Source organism: Xiphias gladius, chromosome 5 (assembly GCF_016859285.1).
Source record: "Xiphias gladius isolate SHS-SW01 ecotype Sanya breed wild chromosome 5, ASM1685928v1, whole genome shotgun sequence".
Classification (NCBI taxonomy): domain Eukaryota; kingdom Metazoa; phylum Chordata; class Actinopteri; order Istiophoriformes; family Xiphiidae; genus Xiphias; species Xiphias gladius.
The window spans coordinates 9,038,354-9,064,929 of NC_053404.1; the positions used below are offsets into that span (position 1 = coordinate 9,038,354).

The following is a 26,576-nucleotide window of genomic DNA, read 5'->3' on the forward strand; positions in this document are numbered from 1 at the left end:
TATCTAAAAGTGCTTTCAGTGTAGGGGACATAAAACCATCTGTGGGTTGGCATGAATCTATGAGCAGTGGGGTGAGGGTGAGAGATGAGGGGTCCACCCAGGTTGGCACCCCACACTGGATCTGTCAGAGAAAGCAGGAGGGGTGAACATTCTTAACATTCCCCAGAATGGCACCTTCCAAAGTGAATCCCCTTTCTACCCGTTCCCCAGGCCCCAGATAAGAAGCTCATCCATCATCTACTGGAGCCACATTAAATTTTAACTCTGGTTACCAAGTGTGGCCATTCAAACTTTTATCTCAAACCTTCTTTATCTTCTTTTCATTAAGTTCTCAAGCACTAATAGCCCTGCGAGTCTCCGCCGGGGTAAGGATGATGTTCTGAATAATGAAAGCTCATTATTTCTCCACAGAATGCTTGTTAATTCAAATGATGATATTAAAACTATAGTAGCCCTCAGCAGTCGAGTGATTTCTAGCATACTTTATCATGTATCAATATATACTCTGTTTGTCAAAACTGCCCCAAGCCTGGTCTGACATTCTCCTCCCGAGGAGTGGAGTGCTTCAGCAGGGTCTGCAATACTCTAAGGTGACAACTGGCAGAGTTTGTGCCTTTAGGAAAGTGGGGGAGGAGGGATTTAGGCAGTGATGGGGAGAGGGATGAAACTCAAATAGCCGTCATTGTGCTCCCATGTCTATTCAACATTTTTCCGTCATGTACACACAAATCCCCAGCCTCCAACCCCACCCTCCGACATACACACATACACACACAAACACACACACACACACACACACACACACACACACACACACACACACACACACACACACACACACACACACACACACATACACCCATGCATGAAAATATTCACATCTGTCAACCTCATCTCTCTTGTTTGATATGTGCACATGAGCAGACATTTGCACATATTCACTTAAATCCATGTATATACACATACACACACAAGTGTGCATGCACATTCACATCCACATGAACACCCATGGCCATTAATTTTAACCCTTATCTATAAGACATGACTTATGCCTAGAGATGTTAGTATAATGATTATGAATTATACTATAACTATATAATGGAATTATCATTCCATTTTTTCTAGGTTCATCATAATTTCACTATCTCATGAACAGTATCCACATTGTAGGTGCAGCTGTTAATGTTTACTAGATCAGGATTGTTTGTTGATCTATTGGACTTTCTGTCAGAATAGGTAACTACTTTTTATCACAGAAATCAGGGTAAAAGAGATTTTAAATATAAAAACATATATATAAAAAATATATAATTACATATACTCCTGAGTTTATATTTTTCTTTAGAGGTGTTTTACTTACTACTATGCTGTAGCAATAACCAATTGGGCTGTGACATACAACATGATGCAGTTGGGTCAAAATTCCACAATACATAGTAGTGGATTACTGGATTATATGATGTCTCAGATGCTGACGCTGCACTTTAGAGTTCTCTAAACAAATCTCACACAGTGATAAGTGTGAATCTGACCTTTAGACTTAAAAAGGTAGAATTTGCTTTGCTCCACTTTGCCCAACTTTGTTTATAATTGCTAAATTAGCCTGTTACTTCCAGAAAAAAAAACAGTGTTGTCTGTGCAGATGGCCTGTGGTTTTAGGCGACCAAGAACCAAATAGTTGATAACATATTCAAATTAGGTGAAAAAAGGAGGGGAAAAATGAATGAGTCAAGTATTGAAAGTCCACCGAGGATCTCACTGTCTAAATATATCTCTCTTATTCCATTACCTGAAGTGCAGCATTTATGTTTTGGCATCTCCTAAAAAAGCCTATAGTTCTTTGCTTGAAATGCATATCTTGGGGGTGAATGTGATGACAATGTGTTTCAAATAGTTTGGAGGGCATATTTACTCTGGATTCCTCAAGAAACCAAAACTAGAGAAACAGAGGGAGGAGAATGAAGCATTCAAAAGGCCTAGGGTGCCGTAGATGTCATACTTTGATAAGTGAGCGCCTTTACACGCCTTGTTAACATTGGGCCAGATGCAAGCAAAAGATATATCATCTTGATTGTGTGTTTGTGTGTTTGTACTGTATATGTGGACATATATACCCTGTGTATATTTATGTGTGTGCAAGATTATTTGTGTGTATGTTCCTTCAGAACTGATGGGTGGGCATATCAGAGGGAGAGTAACCAGGCTCTCACATTGCAAAACACAACATAACAACAAGCCACACTGCCCTGACTGGTTAGTTCACCCCACCGTAGTCTGCAATATGCCCTCAGGCCAACCCAACATTAATTTCTGTAAGATTCTCCTCCAGGCGTCAGGTTTCAAAAAGAAAGAGCCTCCAGCACAATGTCACTAAGCCAAAGGCCCTGAAGGCCTTGAATGGTATACACATCTGCACAGCACACGTACTGACACATTCATGTAATGCACTCAGGGGCCAAAACCTACTGAAAACTTGAAACAAATGGATGGCAAAGGAAAAGAATTTCTGAAAGATTTTTTAATAACTTGATGCGGTGTGTTGGGAGTGGAGGATGAGAGAGAGGGTGGAGATGTGGGAGTGGATGAAAAGGTTAAAGGTTAGGGGTCAGAGGTGGTAAAATTCAGCTTCGACCTCATGCTTGGAAGTTTTAACTGTTCCTACTGGTTACATAGAAGGGGAAGCCTATCTTGTATTTGATGACAGAGATGTGAAATGCTTCATTTACCTGCTAAGACTTAATGGACAGTATTTGGAGGCAAAGCAATTTATAATTTGACCAACAATTGTGAAAGTAATTTTAATGTTGTTTTTGTTCTTTTAAGTACCATGAGGTTATAAAAATGAACTTGCGATCACTTTCAAAAGCAATATTACCCATTGCCTCTTATATTGCCCAGATAATCTACCTGTTTCATATCTATATTGAAAAAAATGGTTTTCTTGTGTCATTCTCTTTCCATCTTTTGTCTTCCTTTAGGACCCTGTACTTTTAAAGGAGCATAGTGAGTACTGAGAGAGTGCCAGGCAGCCAAGGACATTGAACGTGGGGGGTAGATGGTATTAGTCAGGATTTAGACACACTCATGCTCATACTGGCACACTGGTCATCACTACTACTACAATGGCCCCTTGGTCAGTCCACAGTGTGCCTGTTTTGTACATGTGTGTGAGAATGAGTAAAAGCCGCCAGTTGCCAGTGATGTTTCTAGAGAGTAGCGGGGGTCTGGCTTGTCTTCCTAACACCCTTCTGGACAAAATCGACTAGAGCTATTAAGCAAGCAACTATTTGTACAATTTGCCTTGTTCCATACAGATACAATGAGTTTTCAAAGAAAAACATCAGCTATGTCTTCTAATATCTGGTTATGTGAATGCAAAAAAGCAACTCACTTGACATACTTTGCTTATGCTTATGCTTCTTCTTCTGTCTGTTGTCATGGAGGTAATAGTTTGGGTCGCTCAGGTGTCAAAATAAATCAGGAACCCTTGAAGTAATTTGATCTTCTTCAACTTTTTGTGCCAACATGTCTTGATGATCTTTTACTCTATACCACACTAGTAATTACCTTAAGCCGGAAAATATGGTGAAAACATTAAGGTACAGTTAGAGGATGTATGTAAATCCCTGATGGCTATTTGTGGTCATTTAAGCTATGTTCTCTATGCAGTATTACACTATTGCACATATGTGGTGTAAAATACACTCATGTTTTTAAACTGTTGTTTGTAGTGTTTAGTTTATATTTCCATTGACTCATAATCTGGTTTAAAAACCTACTGCAGTAATCTCTCCTTCCTCTTTCCTCCCTCCTTCCCTCCCTTCCATATAGTATTGAGTATGAGAGAAACAGAATGGAAACTGTTGTCCTACCTGATAATGGATTTGGTGGCCCCCCTGCAGGCATGCACCATTGGCAGATACTGAATACCACTGTGAGATCAATGGGAGAACAGGAGGACAGGAAAGGAATGAGTTAGGGAGGGAAGGAGAAAAAGATGAAGAAGGGATGGGGCGGATAAAAACAGAAATCCCATAGCTTCTCCTATTTGCGAGTGGGGTAGGGTAAAGCTGTCATCGTAATCTGTTGTCAAGACACAAGGCCGCTGTAATGTCTTCCATCAGCAAGTGGATTATGTGCAGAGGAATTGTAATTTACACCAGCTTCACTTTTATGTGTCGCTCGGCTTAAAAGTTAATAGCATTTAGCTCAACAATAGCCCAGCCATATCAAACCAAGTCTGCAGCATAGCAATCTACAAGTGAGGTGCCATTGAAGTGCAGTTGTTCCAAACCCTAGACAATAGGGTGTTCCCACTGTGCTAATTAGCTGACGCCTGCCTATCTCCACACCACACATGTCCATTGTTGCTGTCACTGTACGAATCTCTGTCCCACTGTATCTGAACAGGCTATTGTCTGTTCAGGTTGTCTTCAATAATCCTATGTAACGCCTGCATGTTTTGTCTTTAAGTTGCTAGATCTATGTCCTGCAGTGACATGACCAGACATGCCTTTATAGACGATATTTGATTTCCTCTAAATTCCTCCATTTTGCCTTGTCTCAAAGCAATTATGGGCCTTAAGTGGTAAAGACTAATGTTCACAACTTCAAGTTATTGAAAAATTAGGAATTCTGATTTTCTTTAAATAAGAGTCCTGCATATCTTAAAGCCATGCTTGAAAAATTATCTTAAAAACACACTAGAAAACTCTGTTTTGTTTTGGAACGGCAAACTATGCAGTATATACAAAGTGTTTCTATTTAACCCATACAAAATGTAGGTCAGCCTATTAAAATAAATAAATAATTTGGAGGGCAAATCTTTTATTTTGAAATTCCAGCACTTTGTGTCACATAGTTGGATTGGACAATTAGCCATAAAATCGTTAAAACACGGTAGTTTCCAGCATACTGGGGTTGACCCTTCCGAGTTGCATTTCCAAAAACACATACCACCTCCAGTGTAGCAAGCTGTGGAGAGAAAGAGTCAAAGAGAGAGAAAGCCAAGCCTACCTCAGATACTTTCCCAAGCCCTGTTGCCCTTAGGGAAAGCAGGTGTGATGTTGTGTCTGTTCTCTCGGGGAGCAGTCGAGAGGTGGGTGTAGGGTATTAGAAATGGGATTGGGGTGTGTTGAGATATAATGATAATCATATAGCGTGACTTATGCATTTGGGAGAGAGTATGAAAACCGTTGCTTTTAACCAGCTACAGTACCAAAACAGGTGAAAACAAACCAGGTCAATCATTATAAAACCTCATTGAAGTCTTTGGTTTCATTGCCAGAAAACTTCATTCTGGGTATTCCTGCTAGGGTACCCGCCTACATGTAAGCCAGGTGCCTACCAATTGTGTTTCTAGGCTATTTTAAATTTGGTGCTCCTAAGTCCTATTACAGGAACATAATTATCATATTTTTGCTTTACTGACATAAGCCAAGCACTGACAACAGCTTTACTGGCCAGTTCTAATAAAGTGAAGTCCCCAATACTATCATGTCATGAAAATGCAATTAGCTTAACATTTTCAAAATATCACTGTATACTATACAGTACAGTATCCATATCAGATCTGTGGTTTGGAATTCCTGCTGCTCTGCATGGTTGGGTGAACAGAAGTTTTACATTTAATTTTTTTATTTGATGGTTCTGCCTCCAAGATGACCACCACCCAATCCCACCCTGCCTTCTAGAAATTAAGTTTATATAATAATAATTTGTTTACCCAACTTCAGTGTAGGAGGAAATGTATTTGCAGCCTGCATTATGTTCGAGGGTAACTTGTTTTTGGAGAATGAAGTGATATTTTTTTACTACACGCACACCACACTGCAAGGTTTTGTTGAGGTAGCTGAAGTGGATGGTGGGCGTTCAAAGAACAGGGCCTTGACTCAGAGACCACGATTAGGTTTAGGCAACAAAAACAATTTGGCTAGGGTTAAGGAAAGATCGTGGTTTCAGTTAAATGTCACTGAAGTAAACATGTTGCATCTCACGCTTCAAGTCACTCTGGACATTATTCTGTATTATTATACCCTTGGCCCCATCTGTTTACTTACTGCCACTGATGTAGCAATGCAAAGCAACTGCAACAGGTCTTAATTATCGTAGCATAATTTAACATTTAGGCCTAAAAAGAGTGACAATCTTACATTTAAGAATTCTCTGATGAAAATTGTATTGAATACACTAATCTAACACGTTCTCACTCCCAACTTGTCACTTATGGATGCTTGGTCAGGGCCCCTTCGGTGTCACTTTTTAATGCACTGGGTACCCCTTTAGCTTCATTTTTCAATGTGCAGGGTAGTCTGATAGGAAAGCACGCTCCTAAAAAGTTAATTTCTATACAACTAAACTGCAATAACAAATATGTTAAATGTTCACCGACAACGTATATGTTTTCCAACAAAATATCCGATCTTGCAGTACAAAATCGATTTGTAGTGACTACCTCTGCCAAGGAAGTTAAGTTTTCACCTGTGTCTGTTTGTTGTTTTGGGGTGGATCCAGGACTTGTTTTTATCATTGTCCTTAACATTGTGAGATGGGGTATTTTTCAACATTTTCATAAATATTTGTCCCTGGTGAAGATATGCACTCGAGTGAGTGCCATTCTAGTTAAACTTTTTAATGGTTATATTTAGGCACTCACAGCACTTGGCCAGTGTTAGAGAAAGATTGTGGTCTGGTTTAAGACAGAAAAAAGTTCACAGTGACTTCAGACACAACATGTTTATATATATTTAACCAAAACCACAATCTTTCCCTAACTTTAACCAGCACTTTTTTTTTGCCGAAACCTAACCACAGACAGGACTCTGGATGCAAACCTCAGTCTCTGGTGTGACAGTTGTGTCCTTTTTACATCCACCATCCACCCCAACTACCTCCTGGTGACTCCGCTCCTGTTAATAAATGTAGTGCTTCATTCATGCTGTAGTACACCCTGCAAGTTTAAAGTGACAACAAAGGGGCTCTGACCAAGCATCCATATGTGACAACTTGGGAGGGAGAATGAGTTGACTAATCAGGAAAAAAATACTATTCATTGCATTTCATTTGATACAATCCCATAATCAACTCAGTACTAGGAAAACATCGGATTCTGATTTTTTTTATTGCTTGTAAGCATTGTAAAACACACACACACACACACACACACACACACACACACACACACACACACACACACACACACACACACACACAAAGAGAGAGAGAGAGCTTAATATACTCTAAAGGTATATTAGGCAAATAAATGCAGTCTTGAATAAGTAAAACTCCATTTCAGCACTCTGCTCTATTATTAATACTGAGCAGGCTGATCTTTGATTAACTTACTCAAGTGTTCTTCCTGTGTGGGATTTTGATTAAGACTGGGCTGTGTCTTGAAGCAGGAGAAAATGGTGGCTCTTTCCTCTCTATCCAACTTGTTCTTTCTGCGTTTCTGTCTATGTTCATCTCTGTGCATTTGTAGTTTTTTTATTTCGAACAGATCACAAACTTGTTCTCAAGCAGCCATCTTCTTGTCTTCTTCACTCACTTTCCCTCCGATGCAGTGACAATAAATCAAGCAGATCACCTAAACTTTATATTATGTAAGGCACAACCATTCCTCATTTGTCATCTGTCACATTATCAACTGTGAGTTCCCCCAACTGTTTTAGGCAATACTCTTACTTAGAGCCAATTAAACATAAACCCATAAATTAAAATAATTCCACATATGCTTCACATCTCTGTAGATTTCTCATTAGATTGTGAAACTTTTGAAGTATGTGCTGTGGTACTCATAAATGGGCCCTATCACCATTTCTACTTTGTTTCAGAAATAGTTCTCTCTGGTATGCATTTTAATTTTGAAGTGAAGGGTCAATGGTCACTTTATTACATTATTATTACTTTATTACATTTCTACATAACCAAACTGGTGAAGAATGTTTCATGTCTGTCATATGCGGTCAAAGAAATGACCAGTGATATGCTTATTGTGTGCCAGGATCACTGAACTAAAGTCACCTGTCTGTCTATACGATGTTTTCCAGGACAGCAAACAATGTCTGTCAGTTGTTTAACTGGGAAACTGAAACTCTTAAACAAGCACTTTAGTTTGTGAGCAAACAGAATGGCGAAAGATTGCTATAGTTATAAGATAAAACTTAAACAACATACAGTATATGTCAGGAGGAAAGGTATAATTAACATTGCATGTCTTATCTGTATTTTGTTTAGCAGGAAAAAACTAAATTCAAACAATATGCTACTTGGATTATAGCAGAGGAAGATGCTGAAAGTTTATAATTTTATCACAGTTGTAGGATTGTGATAAGAAACCTGACTCTTACAATCCTTACTTGTGCACAGGCTATGAGGAAACAACTGAATAATGCTAATCCCTCCCTTAACTCAGCTCTCACTTCTCATGGCCAACACTAAAATAAATTAATAAAAAAGAGAGTATATACTTGAATCTTCCCTGGATAATTTTAAATAAAAATTTTTTTTTATTTTAGCATGCAGCCTCGAACAGTAGGAGCTCATTGATCTTAAGATGATGGCATAGAGCAAGTGGAAAACATATCTTTGTGTATGTATTTCATATTTGTGTTTAGAGACAAGGCATAACGTTTCCCTAAAAACACAGTTTTTTCTTCAGCGGGAATACCAAGGTCTTTTGACATTCATTGTCAGATCTGTCGTTAATATGAACGGCCTGTTTGCCGCATTGAGTCACCAGATCAATCCCTTCTCATGCATAATATGTAATGTACACACATGGAGCCATAACTGGGGAGAGATGTCAGTTGCCTTCCAAAGTCTTTTTCTATTCCTCAAGGTGTTTTGAACAACATCTCGGTTTGCGTCTGCTCTCCTTATATCCTCATACAAAGCTTCCTTCTCCACTTGGGGCTACTTCTGTTCCTTTATGTATGGTGATGGGATTAAAACTGTAGACGCGATGGCTTACCCCTTTCAGTGTCATATGCAGGCACCAGGCGGAAAATAGCGTGTAACAGTGGCACACAACAGGGCACCCCGCTTGGCCACCCACACATCTAGGGGAGTAGGGAATATGTGTGAGGAACATGGTATCAAACAGAGAACATCTGTGGCCACTGGGCTGTGGAGACCGGGGACAATGGTGTCCCCGGGGCAGCCTCAGAGCCCTGGCCCATGCCGCAAAGGCTAGACACAGGCTAGGGAGCCAACCATACACACACATGCACACACAAACACTGATGGGTGGGAGCCGATGCACACACACTGCTGGAAAGATAATAATGAAAGATACGTCACCTTACTCTTTTTCAGAGCTAGTTTTTCTGCAGAATTTGCTACTATATGAAACTTGAATATGGTATAAGAATTGATCACTCACTTATACAACAGCTCAAGGTTGCATTTCATCAGAATTAGTTGCTACATGTGCATTGTGTCAGGTTTCTACTAGCATCATGTGAATTATCGATTCAGACAGTGGAGAAATAGGAGACACAGTTTACATCACTTTAGATTCAGGGTCGAAGGGAGTGTACAGCGGCCAGCAAGCACAAATTTGAGAACAGGCATTGGCCACTTTTTCAAATCTTTCCCGTGTTTACTATCTTAGAAATAAATCCCATGATTATTATTTTAAAAAGCAATCTGAGTCTATTTAATGTTTCCTTTCCAGCCCTAATACTGTGTAGTGAGAAGAATTGAGTCACTCTTTGCCATGCTACAGTAAATGCAGAGAGGTAAGTGATTCTCTATAAGCTCCCCACTGAGATACATCAATGCTGTTTATTCCTACAAGCAGAGATGATATCACACGCACACACACACATATTAATGTCATGACATACAAACACACAAACAGTCACACACAATTTGAATAACACATTCCTCAGCTGCTTCAGATCTCAATTACCTCCCATGTGGTGTTTGTGTGTTGACTTGTGAAAAGTATGGGCATGGAAACAGACACATGTGCACATGGACACAGACACACACTCAAACATACATAGCAGCTTATTTGCTGTTAGGTCACCTTGTAGAAAAAGCCCACTCCACCTTGTCAAGTTTGGATATCCCATATCTACAACCAAATTCCCACTGACATAAAATATGATGTGTGAGAACTGTGTGTGTGTGTGTGCGTGTGTGTGGTTACCCAGGTGCAAAGACCTCCCTTTAGGGATCTGTAGGCTGTTGGTACTCAATCTAACTCTACAATATCACACATATACACACACCTGCATGGCGCTAATTTTAGCTGGAGTTATGTCATGAGTGACAAAATAGTGTATTGTGGGGTTTGTGTTATATGGAAATGTTACATCCTTAAACATATTAGATTTTCCTCTGTGACACCACATGTTCTGCATGTGGTGGTTAACCGAAGCAATTTAAAGTTATTTTACAAATCTAAATACTAGGTTGCAGTGATCATCTCTTGAAGTCAATCATTCAATAGGAAATCTAGGATTTGAAGCCTATAAAATTATTATCTTGGAATATGTCAACTGAAGACATTTGTGCTATCAATCATTTTGCAAGAGTAGATGTCACACTTTTCATATGCTTTTCTGTGAAATACTGCTCCCTGAGTTATCCAGCCTTGCAGTTCCACTGTCTGATTAACTTGTAATACACCTCTGTGTGTCTTCTCCTTTTTCTTATATTTTACATGAGTGAATCCTCTCACCACTCATAGCTATATGTTATTATTAGTCATATACCAGCACAGTTTGACAGGGTGATTTGTTTCAACTTGACACATCAACACTGGCTGCAAGTCATTTATTTGCACGTCCTTTTTAGTCTTAGATTTCACACACCATCCTTAATTACACAGACACATATAAACACACATCTAATCGGAGATGCACAAATGCATTTTACACACATCTACACACACACACATATTAATGTCATGACATACAAACACACAAACAGTCACACACAATTTGAATAACACATTCCTCAGCTGCTTCAGATCTCAATTACCTCCCATGTGGTGTTTGTGTGTTGACTTGTGAAAAGTATGGGCATGGAAACAGACACATGTGCACATGGACACAGACACACACTCAAACATACATAGCAGCTTATTTGCTGTTAGGTCACCTTGTAGAAAAAGCCCACTCCACCTTGTCAAGTTTGGATATCCCATATCTACAACCAAATTCCCACTGACATAAAATATGATGTGTGAGAACTGTGTGTGTGTGTGTGTGTGTGTGTGTGTGTGTGTGTGTGTGTGTGTGTGTGTGTGTGTGTGTGTGTGTGTGTGTGTGTGTGTGTGTGTGTGTGTGTGTGTGTGTGTGTGTGTGTGTGTGTGTGTGTGTGTGTGTGTGTGTGTGTGTGTGTGTGTGTGTGTGCGTGCGTGTGTGTGCGTGTGTGTGGTTACCCAGGTGCAAAGACCTCCCTTTAGGGATCTGTAGGCTGTTGGTACTCAATCTAACTCTACAATATCACACATATACACACACCTGCATGGCGCTAATTTTAGCTGGAGTTATGTCATGAGTGACAAAATAGTGTATTGTGGGGTTTGTGTTATATGGAAATGTTACATCCTTAAACATATTAGATTTTCCTCTGTGACACCACATGTTCTGCATGTGGTGGTTAACCGAAGCAATTTAAAGTTATTTTACAAATCTAAATACTAGGTTGCAGTGATCATCTCTTGAAGTCAATCATTCAATAGGAAATCTAGGATTTGAAGCCTATAAAATTATTATCTTGGAATATGTCAACTGAAGACATTTGTGCTATCAATCATTTTGCAAGAGTAGATGTCACACTTTTCATATGCTTTTCTGTGAAATACTGCTCCCTGAGTTATCCAGCCTTGCAGTTCCACTGTCTGATTAACTTGTAATACACCTCTGTGTGTCTTCTCCTTTTTCTTATATTTTACATGAGTGAATCCTCTCACCACTCATAGCTATATGTTATTATTAGTCATATACCAGCACAGTTTGACAGGGTGATTTGTTTCAACTTGACACATCAACACTGGCTGCAAGTCATTTATTTGCACGTCCTTTTTAGTCTTAGATTTCACACACCATCCTTAATTACACAGACACATATAAACACACATCTAATCGGAGATGCACAAATGCATTTTACACACATCTACACACACACACACCATTTTTACACAGAGCACAGTCATTCAGAGGGCTTTTGACAACTGATTCCTTCCTGTATCATATGGCCTCCAGATAGGAATAATTAGCAAGATATAGTAACTGTAGGGAGGTAACCACAAGTACAGATATGAGGAAGCTTTTGTTGCTGGTCAGAAAAGAAAAACCTCAAAGCTGTTCAGGAGAGGATAGCTGCAAGCCATATTGTAGGTTGACTCAGAATATTTGATTTTGCGTCAGTATTAGCTTTCAGTTTATGAATGGGGATTTCCCATATTGACAACTCTGTCAACCATTCACGAGTAACATTTTGAACGAAACTGTATACTGAGTATCACAAAACCACAATGGTTTGTTAAAGAGTGCACCAAAGTGGAGAACTTGTGATTTCTGTGAATCTGTTGAAGTGCAGTTTTTTTTTTTTTTTGGTAAGGTCTCTTCATGAGGTATATCGCGTTAGGTAAAGTTGAATTTGTGTAAGGAAAAAACTAAAATGATATTGCAGTTATTGTGCACATTTTTCAAAAGGGATAAACCCTTCTTTGGATGTATTTGTAGCAAAAGTTTACGTTTCAGTTCAATGAGTATGCATTTCCAATGGCAGTGGTTGACTGACATCTGAAGTCTGCTGTTGCTAGGAGACAGAAACTATCAACTTCTGTGGTGTTCTACTGACTATGTCATCATAGCCCTGCAAACTTTGTGACAAGACATTTTGTCCCTTTTTTTTAACAGGCTCACATAATGTTGATTTTGTACAGTTAGCAATTTAAGACAGCTCTCCCTTTAAAACATTTAACATTTGGGAGCACTAGTTGTACAGTTAAGTTTGTATTTGACTCGGAAAGTGGAAGCTAGCAAGCTAGGCTAACTAGTTTTCACTTAAAAAGTTGAAGCTAGTTAGCTGAGTTTGCTAATGTCAGCACTGATTCCCACTAGATGTTACTTTTGTTCATGTTACCTCCACACCTCCTGTGGCACCAGCACCTCCTGTACAGGTGAACACAAAACTGTTGCATTTGCCCTGCATTACACAAAAGGGGGGGGTAATAGCATTAGTTATCTCTCTTCCATGGGCCCAGTTGTGTTGATAGCGAATGACCAAACTCTCCAAACTCACAGCAGCAGGTTGTCCTAACCTCAGTATTTTGTGCATGATTCACATTACATTATGAAGTAACCAACATCATGGAGTCATGGAGAAATGTAGGAAGAGCTCAAATCACAGATGGTACTAGACAATGGCTAACAAAGCAAATCCCCAGCCTGTATGGCCATTAGAACTTAAGTAATATTACAAATTATTTATTGTTCCCATAAACAGATACAGTGCATTCAGAAAGTACTCAGACTCTACTTTTTTCAAATTTTTTCCTAATCAATCTACAATCAATACCCCATAATGACAAAGCGAAAACAGAATTTTATAATTTTCTGCAAATTTATTAAAAAGGAAAAACTGAAGTATCACATATATTTATCACAGCATAAGTATTCGGACCCTTTGCTATGACATTTGAAATTTAGTTCAGGTGACTCTAATTTCTCTTGATCATTTTTGAGATGTTTCTACACCTTGATTGGAGTCTACTTGTTGTAAATTAAATTGATTGGACATGATTTGGAAAGGCACAGACCTGTCTATATCAGGTCTCACAGCTGACAATGCATATCAGCAACGAACTGCCTGCAGAGCTAAGAGACAGGATTGTGTCGAGGCAAAGATATACGGAAGGCTACAAAAAGAGGGGCTTGGTAAAATAGGTGACCAAGAACCTGATGGTCACTCTGGCTGAGCTCCAGAGGTCAATTGTGGAGATGGGAGAAACTTCCAGAAGGACAACCATCACTGCAGCACTCTACTGATCTGGGCTTCATAGCAAAGTGGCCAGACAGAAGCCTCTGATTAGTGAAAGACACATGGAAGCTTTGTAGACTCCCCGAGGAGTCTGGAGAAACAAAATTCTGTGGTTTCATGAAACAAAGATTGAACTGTTTCCCCTAAATTCTAAGCGGTATGCCTAGAAGAAACCAGGCACCACTCATCATCTACCCAATACCATCATAATGGTGAAGCATGGTGGTGGCAGCATTATTCAACAGCAGGGACTGGAGGCCTGGTTAGGGTTGAGGGAAAGCTGAATGGAGCAAAGTACAGTGATATCCTTAATGTAAACCTTGTCCAGAGTGCTCAGAACCTCAGACTGGGTCTAAGGTTCACCTACCACCAGGACAATGACCGTGAGCACACAACCAAGACAACGGAAGAGGGACTTAGGGACAACTCTGTGAATGTCCTTGAGTGGCCCAGCCAGAGCCCTGACTTGAATCCCATCGATTATCTCTGGAGAGACCTGAACATGTTTGTCCACCGATGGTCCCCATCCAACCTGACAGAGCTTGAGAGGTCTGCAGAGAAAAATGGCAAAAAATCCCCAAATCCAGGTGTGCAAAGCTTTTTGCGTCATACCAAAGAAGACTTGAGACTGTATTGCTGCCAAAGGGGCTTCAACTAAGTACTGAGTAAGGAGTCTGAATACTTACAGCATGTCAATGTGATATTTCAGTTTTTCCATTTTAATAAATTTTCAAAAATTTCTACAATGCTGTTTTCACTTTGCCATTATGGGGTATTGAATGTAGACTAACGAGGGAAAAAATAAATTTAAATGATTTTAGCATAAGGCTGCAACATAACCATATGTGGAAAAACTATAGGGGTCTGTATAATTTCTGAATGCACTGTGTTGTTGACAGTGTTAGTTGGAACCAAAAGTTCACACCTTGTGGAGAGCACAAATATAGAGGATGCTGTCACTGTAAAATAAATAAAACTTAAATTTCTTCTTTTTGGTAATTTTGACCAAATAATAACAGATGTCAAAACAAACATCAGGAATATACTGATTACCTAGTGAAAATTAATTTTAATTTCAGTTTTTAAATAAATTTATATCTTTTTAAAAAAAGATGTTACTTGTAGGATTTTACCATTAATAAATTAACAACAGAATAATGTAGGGTTTAATTTTGTCCATAATTTGCTTTACAGCACAAAGTGAGGTTAGATTTATGGCACAAAACAGAAAGAGGATACTGTGCTTCGAAAGGAAATAGGGAAAAAGTTTTGAAAATTTCTTGAGAGGTTGAAAGGCTGATGGAAAACTGTATAATTTATTTAGTTATACACATCAGAGAGGAAAATACTGGGCTCCTGAGAAATAACATTGTGAACGAGAAGTGCCATTTAACTTAACCAAGGCCTACAACTGATTGACATTTGACCAATACCATGTCTCTTTCCCTCTCCCCACAATAATCCCACTTTATTGGACAAAATGCAATTTTGATCTGTTGATTTAAGCTGCCATTCAGTGTGCCGCACCAATAGTTCACAGATTTGAAAAATAACAACAACAAAATGTAATTTTGCTATTTTTTCTTTGACATCTTATAATGCGTGCCTCACCTGGAGAGTGAGAGAGCGTGATGGATTGACTTACATATGCACACAAACATATATACACACAGGGACAATTTCAGCAGAGACAAGAAGAGAGGGCAAAAGGGTGTAAATGGAAAGAGAAAGCGGGAGAAGGGAGAAGGAGAAACGGAGGGATAAAAAGAGAGAGATTTGAGTGAGAGGGGTTTGATATTTCTTTGGCTGTACACTTGTAAGCTCGAGCAGTTTCTTCCCTCCAAGGGACATAGTCCGTTAAGTAGCTCTCCAGTGCCAATAGTTCAGAAAAGGACCCAGGCAATACTGGACTAATTTAATCAAAGGTTACAGGCCCAGGATAGAAACACAATGTTATGGCGGTTGTACAGGAAAAGGAAGGTGAGGAGATGTGTCATTTCACCAGGCAAGGCTTAGGACTGCTACTTTATCTCAACTTTGTAATGGCTAAGTCTCCCCACAGTCTCCAACAGCTGAGACCAATACAGATTTCCATTTTAGCTAGGGGCCAGCTAAAGAGGTTGATATCTTATGACTGGCTGATCAGCAAGATGAGTGACTGGCTGCCATGGTTATAAGAAAGAAGACTGTAAGATTGTCCCTCTTTTTAAATTGTGTAAAAGCCTCTGTTTTGAAGTTTCATACAATGTCAATTGTTTACCATACCAAGAAATATTATAACCACTTATATGGAAGTATATTTCCTATAAAACTTGTTTTATAAGTGATATAAACTCACCAAGCGCTTTATTAGGAACACTTGTATACCTGCTTATTCATGCAATTATCCAATAAGGCAATCATTTGGCAGCAGTTCAGTGCATACAATCATGCAGCTATAGGTCAGGAGCTTCAGTTAATGTTCACATCAAATATCAGAACAGGGAAAAAATGTGATCTCAGTGACTTTGACCTTTGCATGATTGTCGGTACCAGACAGGCTGGTTTGAGTATTTCTGAAACTGCTGATCTCCCGGGACTTGCATGCATAAATCCCTCTAGAGTTTACTCAGAATGGTGAGAAAAACAAAAACATCCAGTGAGCGGCAGTTCTGCAGATGGAATCACATTGTTGATGAGATACTGTGGGTCAGAGGAAAATGGCCAGACTGGTTCGAGTTGACAGAAAGGCTACGATAACTGAGATAAAATAACTGAACCTTGAGGTAGATGAAGACAGTTGAAAACTGGAAACGAGTTGCACAGTCTGATGAATCCCAATTTCTGCTGAGGCACACAGAAGGTAGGGTCACAATTTGGTGTCGACAGCTTGAATCCATGGACCCAACTTGCCTTTTGTCAACTGTCCAAACTGATGGTGGTAGTTTAATGGTTATGGGGAATGTTTTCTTGGCAAACTTTGGGCTCCAATACCAATCAACCATAATTTGAATGTCACAGCCTATCATCCTCCAGCCTGTCATCTCAAACTGATTTCATGAACATGACAGTGAATTCATTATACTTTCAATTCCCTTCAACAGAACACCTTTGGGATGTAGTAGAACAGGAGATTCCAGCATAAATGTGAAGGTGACAAATATGCATTGACCAGACTCTCATACACATGCCACAAAGTAAATGGAGGCCAGTTCCTAGTTTTAGTATGGTGTTCCTAACAAAGTGCTCGGTGAGTGTATGTATTGTGGGGTCCAAAAGTCTGAGACCACTTTTCCAGTCTGGGAAAGTGGTATCAGACTTTTGGACCCCAAAAGTAGATACTTTATTAGTGGGCTTTAAAGATCAAAGTTTTCTAATATCAGACTCCTCCCAGAGTGTTTAAAAAAAATGTAGGTTTGCAGCTTTAATATATCCCCAAAGCATTCAGTATTTACACATAATATATTGTATATTCTTTGGTTTTAAAGTAATAAAGTGGTTCAGCAACCCTTTATTGTTTACTTTTGAATTGGAGAGTGGGTCTTCAGCAGCTATATGAATACTGGCAGCAATCAGACAGATTGTAATCTGTTTAGCCCCGCTCACTGGCCGTGTTACTGAATAATAAACTGTCATAAGTGTCAGTGCTCTTCACCCCTAGGGACGTGTGTGTGTGTGTGTGTGTGTGTGTGTGTGTGTGTGTGTGTGTGTGTGTGTGTGTGTGTGTGTGTGTGTGTGTGTGTGTGTGTGTGTGTGTGTGTGTGTGTGTGTGCATGCATGTGAGTGCTTTTCTGTCTATCCTGTGAGCTTTACCGAATTGGCTGCAAAACACATGGTAACCAACACAAACAACGTACAACACATACAGAGAACGCTGGTGGACAAAATGATAGTTTGAATGTGCAGTGGCACAGAACTTTCATATCTACAGACCACACATTCAGACACGATATCCCCAGCTTGATTACAACAGTAATCATTTACCCAGGCTCGAACCCTTGTGTCAGGGCTTGAGCCTATCAAAAAGAAATCAGCTTGCCAGCTCTCGGGGTGCTGAAAGGCGCATCGCGACGGCTTTCACGGACCAAGATTACTTTCACCTGCATTCCCTGAGGCAACGTGCAAAACACAGGTCTCAGCCGGCCTGCGAGTCACGCACTCACGCATGGGCGCACACAGGTACACATATATGCAGAAACACATGCACATTCTCTATATCTTTCATGCCTAAGTACAATAGAATCATATTATCTCACTACATGCATTCCCAAACATACAGAATTACCTGGGAACGTTGGATGGTGCAGAAAATCACAATTATAAACACATACATTTAGAGTGCCTTTGGTCCTGTTCCTGTATGCATTTGAGTGTGTGTGTATGAGTGTGTTTGTCAGCATGTGTATATATATATCTATATACCAACACACACACACACACACACACACATAATGCAGATGCAGAAACATACATGTGCATTTGAGTGTTGTGTGAGTGAATGTGTCTGATAGCTATTCTGAAATAGTCTGAAAGCTGCATTCAGTTGATGTTCCAAGGGGTAGAAAAATGATGTCAAAAAGGCAAATCTGTATTTACCGGCAGACAGGTATCCTTGACTCGACAGCTATACAGTCATTATCTGCCTGTCATGTGTCGCCCAGGGCCACCCTGCCTTCTCCCAAAGCCATCGTTCCCATGCATCAGACGCAGCCCTATTAGCTTACCTGTTTCCAATTCAAAGGCCATCGCCAACCAAAAAGATGCCAGGACAAAACAAGGTGTCATATTTATGAATGTGTCAGCACGGGCCCTCCAGAATCCCAGCTCATACATTGAGCGATGAGCCTGACAACTCAACAGGGGCCTCTTCCAGTCAAGAGAAATGGTACCTTCAAAAACCACTGGCGGGATGAAACCAGAATCTGTGCTGCAGCAGTGGCAACATGGGCAAAAAAGCCCTCATAAATTACCTTAGTATTATTCAGCCCCAATTAGGAGAAACTCTACCTATTAATGTCAAATAGAAGAGAGTGAATATCAAATACTGGATAATGACAGGATGAGTTTTAGAAGTCGAACAGAAGACAAGAGAGGTGGAGGTAGGGGCTGGTGATGATGATGATTACCTCAGCAATGACTCTTCAGGTGTTTTTTCAGGTGTGTGTGTGTGTGTGTGTGTGTGTGTGTGTGTGTGTGTGTGTGTGTGTGTGTGTGTGTGTGTGTGTGTGTGTGTGTGTGTGTGTGTGTGTGTGTGTGTGTGTGTGTTGGGAAAATGACATCCTCAGCTCTTGATAATATCCAGGTGCAGGGCCTTTTGGTATGGTTGGGTAACTGCTTCCAATTAGCTCATCCAGTTGCAGATGAAAGCCCAATGTTCTGCCAAGGAGTCATAATTAGACAATGGTATATAGTGCCATTTTAGGTTGTGAGAGGTTGCCATTACCTGGCAATTCAAAACTGCAGCTCAACTAATATTGACACATTGGTGGAGGTGGAGCATAGTTGTTACAGTTTGTGTCTTTATGTATGTGGATGGGCAGGTATTGTTCAAAAACTACTAAATGTTTCATTCATATGGGGCTAATTCGTAAAGGGACTAGGAGAAAACCAGTCAAGTTTTTTTTTTTCCTGTTCCTTGTGTTCTTGGTCTTTGGAGATATGTGAGGCCAAAACTCCTTATAGCGATAACACTTCTCCCTACACTTTTTGATTCTGTCCTACATAATGATCCCTAACCCTTACCAGTCTACCTGAGCGTCCAGTGGAGGTTGGCTGGGGGAAGGAGGAAAATACACCAGGGAAGGGCCAGGTGGTGGAGGAAGACAAAGGAGTGTCTTTCATTTTCAAATTGATGGGCCACAGACACCAATAGGGATGCACTGATCCAGCTTTTTCTCAGGGCAAATGATATCCGATACAAGTCTTCTCTTTTTCCCAAATTTAAAATCTGAGTTTGTAAATTGAGTAGGCAGTCCTCAGTGACAATATACCCACAAAAACAAACATCCACTCAGGGTCAGTAAAAGAACCCAGTACCAATCCAGCATATTGGGTGTATCCTACCACACTGTCACGAATACGTAAGGTAGTTTTGTATGTCAGAATATGACACTATCAGTGGATTTCATATGGCCTTCAAAACCAACACCCTTACAATGGGTTGGGCTGTGATTCTCTAGTAGCAATTAATACAGGATTCTATTCACGTATATTCAGCAGTAGCCCTATAAAATGATACAGCAAATGACATTTTTCTTCTTCCTCTTCTTATTTTAGTTTGTGGCACACCTGCTGCATGATTGCCAGTTTGCAGGGACAATTTTTAAGCACAAACCTCTATTTGAGGCAAATTTCTAACATTCAGCTCATCTAAAAGTCTACAAGAACTCACAAACTATCCTATCACTTCTTTCTTTAGAAAGGGTCAGACGCCTCTCAAGCCTGTATTTCCTGCAGCCATGTATATTTGGCTTGGAGAATTCTTTATCAAAAACTATTGATGAGTAGGCCTACAACATTAATCTTTATTTCTTTTTTTTTCTGTGCTAAAGTTCTTTGCTCATCTGCCATCCTGAGAGCTAAAAGCGTTACAGCCAGATCAATACACACTAGCAGCTCAGAATTTATATCATCAGCAGTGTCATTGATCTTTATCAGCAGTTAAAAGTTTCTGGGGCAAAAATAGCGCAACTATTTCTTGTTGCTTCTTCCATTTGTTTGAGTGAAGCAAGCGATGCACAGCCTTTTAAGGACCATGCAGAGGAGAAACTTTCTACATCACAGTGTTTCATTTGGTAACAAAACTTTATTTTATCTTCCCAAATGTTACTTTGTGTAAAACAAATATTATTTGTTCTAAAGGACATGTAGGTAGTATGCTTGTCCCATACCCATTCTGCTTAGATACAAAGTATAGTTGTGTCTTTTTTCCATTGTTAGATGCACTCACCATTTGAATTTTACATGTAAGCCTTTTCAAATCATGTTCGTGAGGAGACTGACTTGTAGATGGAACACAAACTGAGTTTGATGCATCGTCAGTACTTCACAGATACAAATGCATGATTATAGGAAAATATACACATTGAATTTCTATCAGTTAAATGCTAGCTGAGATTTTTAAAATGATATTTGAAGGCAGATGCAGCTACTTTATGAAAAAACATGTTTCATAGTGTGATTTCTGTACTTTTGCTTGGAAAACAAAACAAAATGTTTGCCCTTTTTCACCCTCAGATAGTCTAAGACATGGCTTGGTACTCTTGGCTTGGTTCGGTTATCTCTGCAACAAATGGATTTTGTTTGAGGAACATTTCAATGTGGCTGTTCAGTTTCATTTAACAGCATTTGAGAATACACAATATGTTTGTTCATGATCACAATCAAAAGAAAACACTTGATCAGAAACAGCTCTTCCTGGTGATCCCGAGGTGTTACCCAGCCAGATGAGAAATGTAATCTCTCCAGCATGTTCCGGGTCTACGCTGGGGTTCTCCTATCATCTGGACGTGTTTGGAAGACCTTGAATGGAAGGTGCCCAGAAGGCACCACCTCAAATGGCTCCTTTCAACGTGAAGGAGCAGCTGCTCTGCTCCGAGCACCCTCCGGAGGCTCTCTAAGGCTGGGCCCAACCATCCTCCGCAGGAACTTCATTTCAGCAGCTTGTATCTGCAAATCTCATTCTTTCGGTCGCTACCAAAAGCTCATGACCATAGGTGAGAGTTGGATCATAGATTGACTAGTAAATAAAAAGCTTTGCCTTTGTGCTCAGCTCCACTGCTGATGCTGCACTGATCCACCTGTCAATCTCCTACTTCATCATACCCTCATCCTACTTAGGTCATGGTCTGTTGAAGCCAACAGAACCACGTCATCTAAAATTGCAGAGACGCAATTCTGAGGCCCCCAAACCAAACATTCTCCTCCCCCCAGCTGCACCTCAAAATCCTGTCCATGAAGATCAATTAACAGAATATGTGATGAGGGACAACCCTGGCGGAGGCCGACACCTACCAAAAACGTGTTTGAAAGCCCCAGAACCTCATATTCCCACAGTACTCCCTGCAAGATCCTTGCAATGGTAAAGAGTTTGTCCACTGTTCCACAGCCAGGATGGAATCTGCATTGCTCCATCTGAATCCAGGGTTCGACAATCAGTCGGAGCCCACTTTCCCCTTTTTTTAAAATGGGAATGAACACCCCGGTCTGTCAATCCACAGGCACAGTCCCCTACCTCCATTTGACAACGAAGAGGCAAAGACAGCCCAACAATATCCAGAGCCTTGAGGATTTCAGGGTGATCTCATCCACTCCTGGCACCATGCCACTGAAGAGCTTCTTAACTACCTCAGAGAGCTCTGCCAGAGATATGAGTGAGGTTGAATCTTCAAACTCTGCCACATTTCTTACAGAGTACATCTGTAAGAAACACTTAGGAGTTTCTCTGTGTTCCTTCCACCGCCAGATGATATCCTCAGTTCGAGTCAGCATTGCCAGCCCCCCTGCTGAAAACAGCCTGGGCTAAGCCTTTGCATCCGTCACCACCACAGATGTGCACCTTCTGGCCCACCAGTACCTGTCTGCTCCAGAAGACCCCTGGGCCAGCCAGGCCCGAAAGGCCTCCTTTTTCATCTTGACGGGTTCTCAGGTTGCAGCAACAAAAGGCACCAATGCTCCCCTCCCAGGTCTGGCCCCAGGAGGGTGCCCCGGTTTCCCTAATCTGGGCGAGGTGATGCAGTCCAGAAGTTTGCCCTTCATCTGGTAAGGGCAACTCGTGGTACAAGGCATCTTAGGGCATATCAAGGTAGATGGGGTTCTCGGGGCAACTCGAAGTGGCAATCGTATTCTGGCTTCTTGAGGTGGAGGTTGTCTCCATGCTCCTGACCAAAGCCATAGGCTTCGTCAACTGACTGGAACCCCAAAATAGCCTCGCACAAACTAAAATAGCACCATGTTTCCACCCTGACCATTTTAGTCAACGAAGTGATGGTACTGCCTTTTGAGTCTGTTTAATGTCTGTTTCAACTGGTTCAGACATTTGCATTCACACATACAGCTACTCCGGATAATGTCTAGAAAAGTTCAGGGTTGCAGTGGATATGTGAAAGCAGCTTTCAAGTCACTCTATGAATTTTATGTCCTTGTTCCAGCTTCATGATGTCTTGAAATTAAATGTTTGTCTGATGTATCGGTTTATCTCATGATCAATATTCATAACATTAATAATCACGCCGCATCAGCACTGCATAGTTTTTTTCTGTTAAGATTTTCTGAATTCTTTAATTCTAAAGGTTGAGTTATGGAGGAAATTACATACATTGATATGTGATTAAAACGAAATGAATAAAATAAAACAAGATGTTTGATAGGTACCTAAAAGATAGATAGACAGATAGATAGATAGATATCTGACATCACATAGAGAAAAGGGAGACACTAGCCTGTCACTCTAACAGCTGAAATCTCCCTGCAATCCCACTCAAGGAACAGATGCAGATTTTCCCAGGCCCTGTGTCACTATAGGGAGACAGAGACGGAGAAACACACACGCACCCACACACACACACACACACCTGCCTCAGTGGGGACAGTGCTCAACTGATCTGGAACAGAACACATCAAACTCTCTATGCTGTCACAGTAGTCCCAACAGCAATTCCTCCCTAGACTTGTCAACCAGCCAGCCAGCCAGCTATTTGCTGATCGAGTACCTCCTGCTACCCACTGTGGCGAGTGTACAGGAGATCCCAGTTTCCTGGCCAGCAACTCATCAATGTAACCATGTTTGACTGTTTTCATATTTTTCTTTTTTACATTATTGTTCAGGGCCCCAAACACCCTGAGTTCAGCCATTGTCAAATGGTTTGTGATTATTTTAGTAAATGTAATTTTTCTGGGGAATATGCAGCACTTAAGCACAATCTAAATAGAAATATATAATTAACATGTGCTAAAGGTGTTGTGTGTTAAGGGATAATTCTATAGTTTTACAATCTGGGTCCTAGTAGTTTGTGCCATCAAGGCAACAGATTATGGTAACATTTTATACATTTTTTAACATTACATATAAGATTCACTAAAGAAGAGGCATATTTTAGGCCATAGATGCAATATACAGTACATAAAATGTGGCCATAGTTTTTCATGTAAAACCTGCAATGGGAACATCATAGCCAGTTTCAGAGCCATTGAAATCCAGCAGAAAAATGCATAAAGGCGACAAGCTATTTCCCTAAAGGATGATAGAGGACAATATGTCCTACAGCTTTACTGTAGTGGGCATTAGTAAATGGGATGAAATTAATGTTAATAGTACAGTTATTTGTGGAGAGCAAAATGAAACTATTTTACTGGTTAAAACTGTTGGTGATGTTACCAAAAAAGAGAGCATGTGCAACATTTCCTGCATATGCTCTCTGCAAGTCCTGCCTTTGATGTGTTAGAGATGTTTTTCACTTAAAATCCATTTGTCTGTGTGATAATTTTGTCACATTCTCTACACCATGAGCAAATAAATAACTTAATGTTAATGGTAATGCATTTTGAAGTCGGCAGACAAAAGCAACACCGCTTATAATGACCCTTTACAGCATAATTTTATGTGTGTTTCTCCATGCATGTGTGTTAGTGCAGTTATGTGTGGGTCTATGTATTTCTGTATCTGTGACTCTCTGTGTTTCTGTGGTTGTGCTGTATGCTGAACTTTGCACCCGTTAACAGTGCCAAATAATGTGCTCTCTTGAAATTTTAATCACCTGCAAGTGCAAAACAAGAGCAATGCAATCAGGACCTAATTAGCACAGCAATTAACACCTCTCTCTCACACTTTATGTGCGCCACAGCTCACACATTCAGCTAATGTGATTGCAAGTTCTCTTTTAATTAGCATTTATGCTGTGATTGAATATGTTTTATTTATCAGCAAACATTTATTTGTTGTTGTTGTGGTGGCACTGCTGCCTGTTGGTTTTCAAAGATAACCTATGTGTTTTATTTAAAACAGAATTTGTGATTATTTCTTTATTATTTTTTTTTCCATAAATATATTCACATTTAGATGTGCAACATTTCACTTGATACATTCTGAGGAAAATTGTATACTTATAAACAGGGACTGCAGCAAAATTTTGAACAATTTGGTCAATTTGATTTTTTATCTTATGGACAATGTACAATGATTAATCTGAACCAGTAAAACAAATATTCAATTAATGTTCATTTCATTTACACAAAGACAGGTTTTGAGTGAAAACCATATTCCCATAAGTAATGATTCAACAATATTCTTTGAATATAGCAGTCTCAGTCTGAAATAAATCATATGTATTTCACGTTAACTGGGCAGTTGGTTCTGTACCTACGTGTCTAACTGTCCATGTAATAACTGTAAGATAGGAGTAATTAGGTTTTGATTGGCATTTGTGACAATTGATCAGGGACTCAAGCAAACAATTGATTACTCTAATTTGACACCCTGTTGGTTTTGCTTTAAAAATGCATATTTAGCATTACTCCTGATGTGCAAAAACACATGAGCACACACATTTTCTTTCATTAAGCTTTATGCATGAGACCTGATGAAGCGCATACTGTATGCAGCTCCTCTGTTTAGATATTGAAACTCATCTACATATATTAGGATAAGTACTGTATACCAAACAGACATTCAAAAGAGTGCAGAAATGTGCAGTTTGTTGAATTTGTGTCTTACAGTTGTGGTTTTAATGACAGCCAAGTGGAAAGGGTCAATTATGACTATTGATCAGGCAGCTGCTCAGCCAGCCAGCCCAGTCTCTCATGTTGGGAATGGGGATAGATTTGTGTGTAACTGTCTGTCTGACTGTAGGCCTCCCGGGGAGTGGACGTGTGTGTTTGTGTTTTCCTTTGTGTGCTACTGTTTGCACGTGTGGCCTCATTGGGTAATCCATTACTCCCTGTCCAAGAAACCAATAAGCTTCACTTCAGCTTGAGAAATATTAACTTTCCCCTGGATGGCAAGCTAATTATGACTGTGGAGGCCTTGCACCTAACCCCATCTAAGATACACAGTGTCATTTTGGTTAAGTCAAGGCAGCCACAATGACAACAACTTTATCAGTACATCAACCTACAAAGATGATGCAGGGAGGGATTTGACTCTGTTTGATGTCATTGGCTTTTTGTGGATTTGTTAAGAAGCATAATAAGAAATATTCCAAGCTGCATGTTTAACTTCCTCACAATCAAGGTCCTTAGGAGAAATGCCAAGTATTTCAGCTTTTATTGTCTGTATTGACTTTGGATTATATGTGAAAAAATAGATATGGAAAAAAATATCATGTAAAAATGTTTAATTCCCTTCATTTAGAGTGAACAGCACTGTCCTTTTCATCAAAAGACAAGGAAACATGGGGAACAATTTGTACCACAATTTTTTCATTCCGTTTTTTTTTTCAAAGTGATGTCATCATATCCATGGCATGTACAGATTTTCAGACCCAGACAATGAAGAAAACCGTCTGCCACTCTTTTCAGACAGGAAGTCTACTTGCCTAGCTCTCTCTCAATGTAAGAGACTTTGTTAGCACTCCATTTGTCCTCGCAGATGTCAAATA

The 26,576-nt window shown here is 40.0% G+C and overlaps 1 protein-coding gene across 1 annotated transcript in view; it reads right to left on the reverse strand.

Annotated features, from left to right (window-relative positions):
- ofcc1 (orofacial cleft 1 candidate 1) overlaps window positions 1-19,824 on the reverse strand; it is a 163,235-nt gene extending 143,411 nt beyond the window's left edge. The window contains exon 1 of the mRNA XM_040127536.1: window positions 19,726-19,824. Within this exon, the coding sequence (XP_039983470.1) occupies window positions 19,726-19,824 (99 nt within the window). The remainder of the gene's footprint in view (window positions 1-19,725) is intronic.
- Window positions 19,825-26,576: the final 6,752 nt, after the last annotated feature.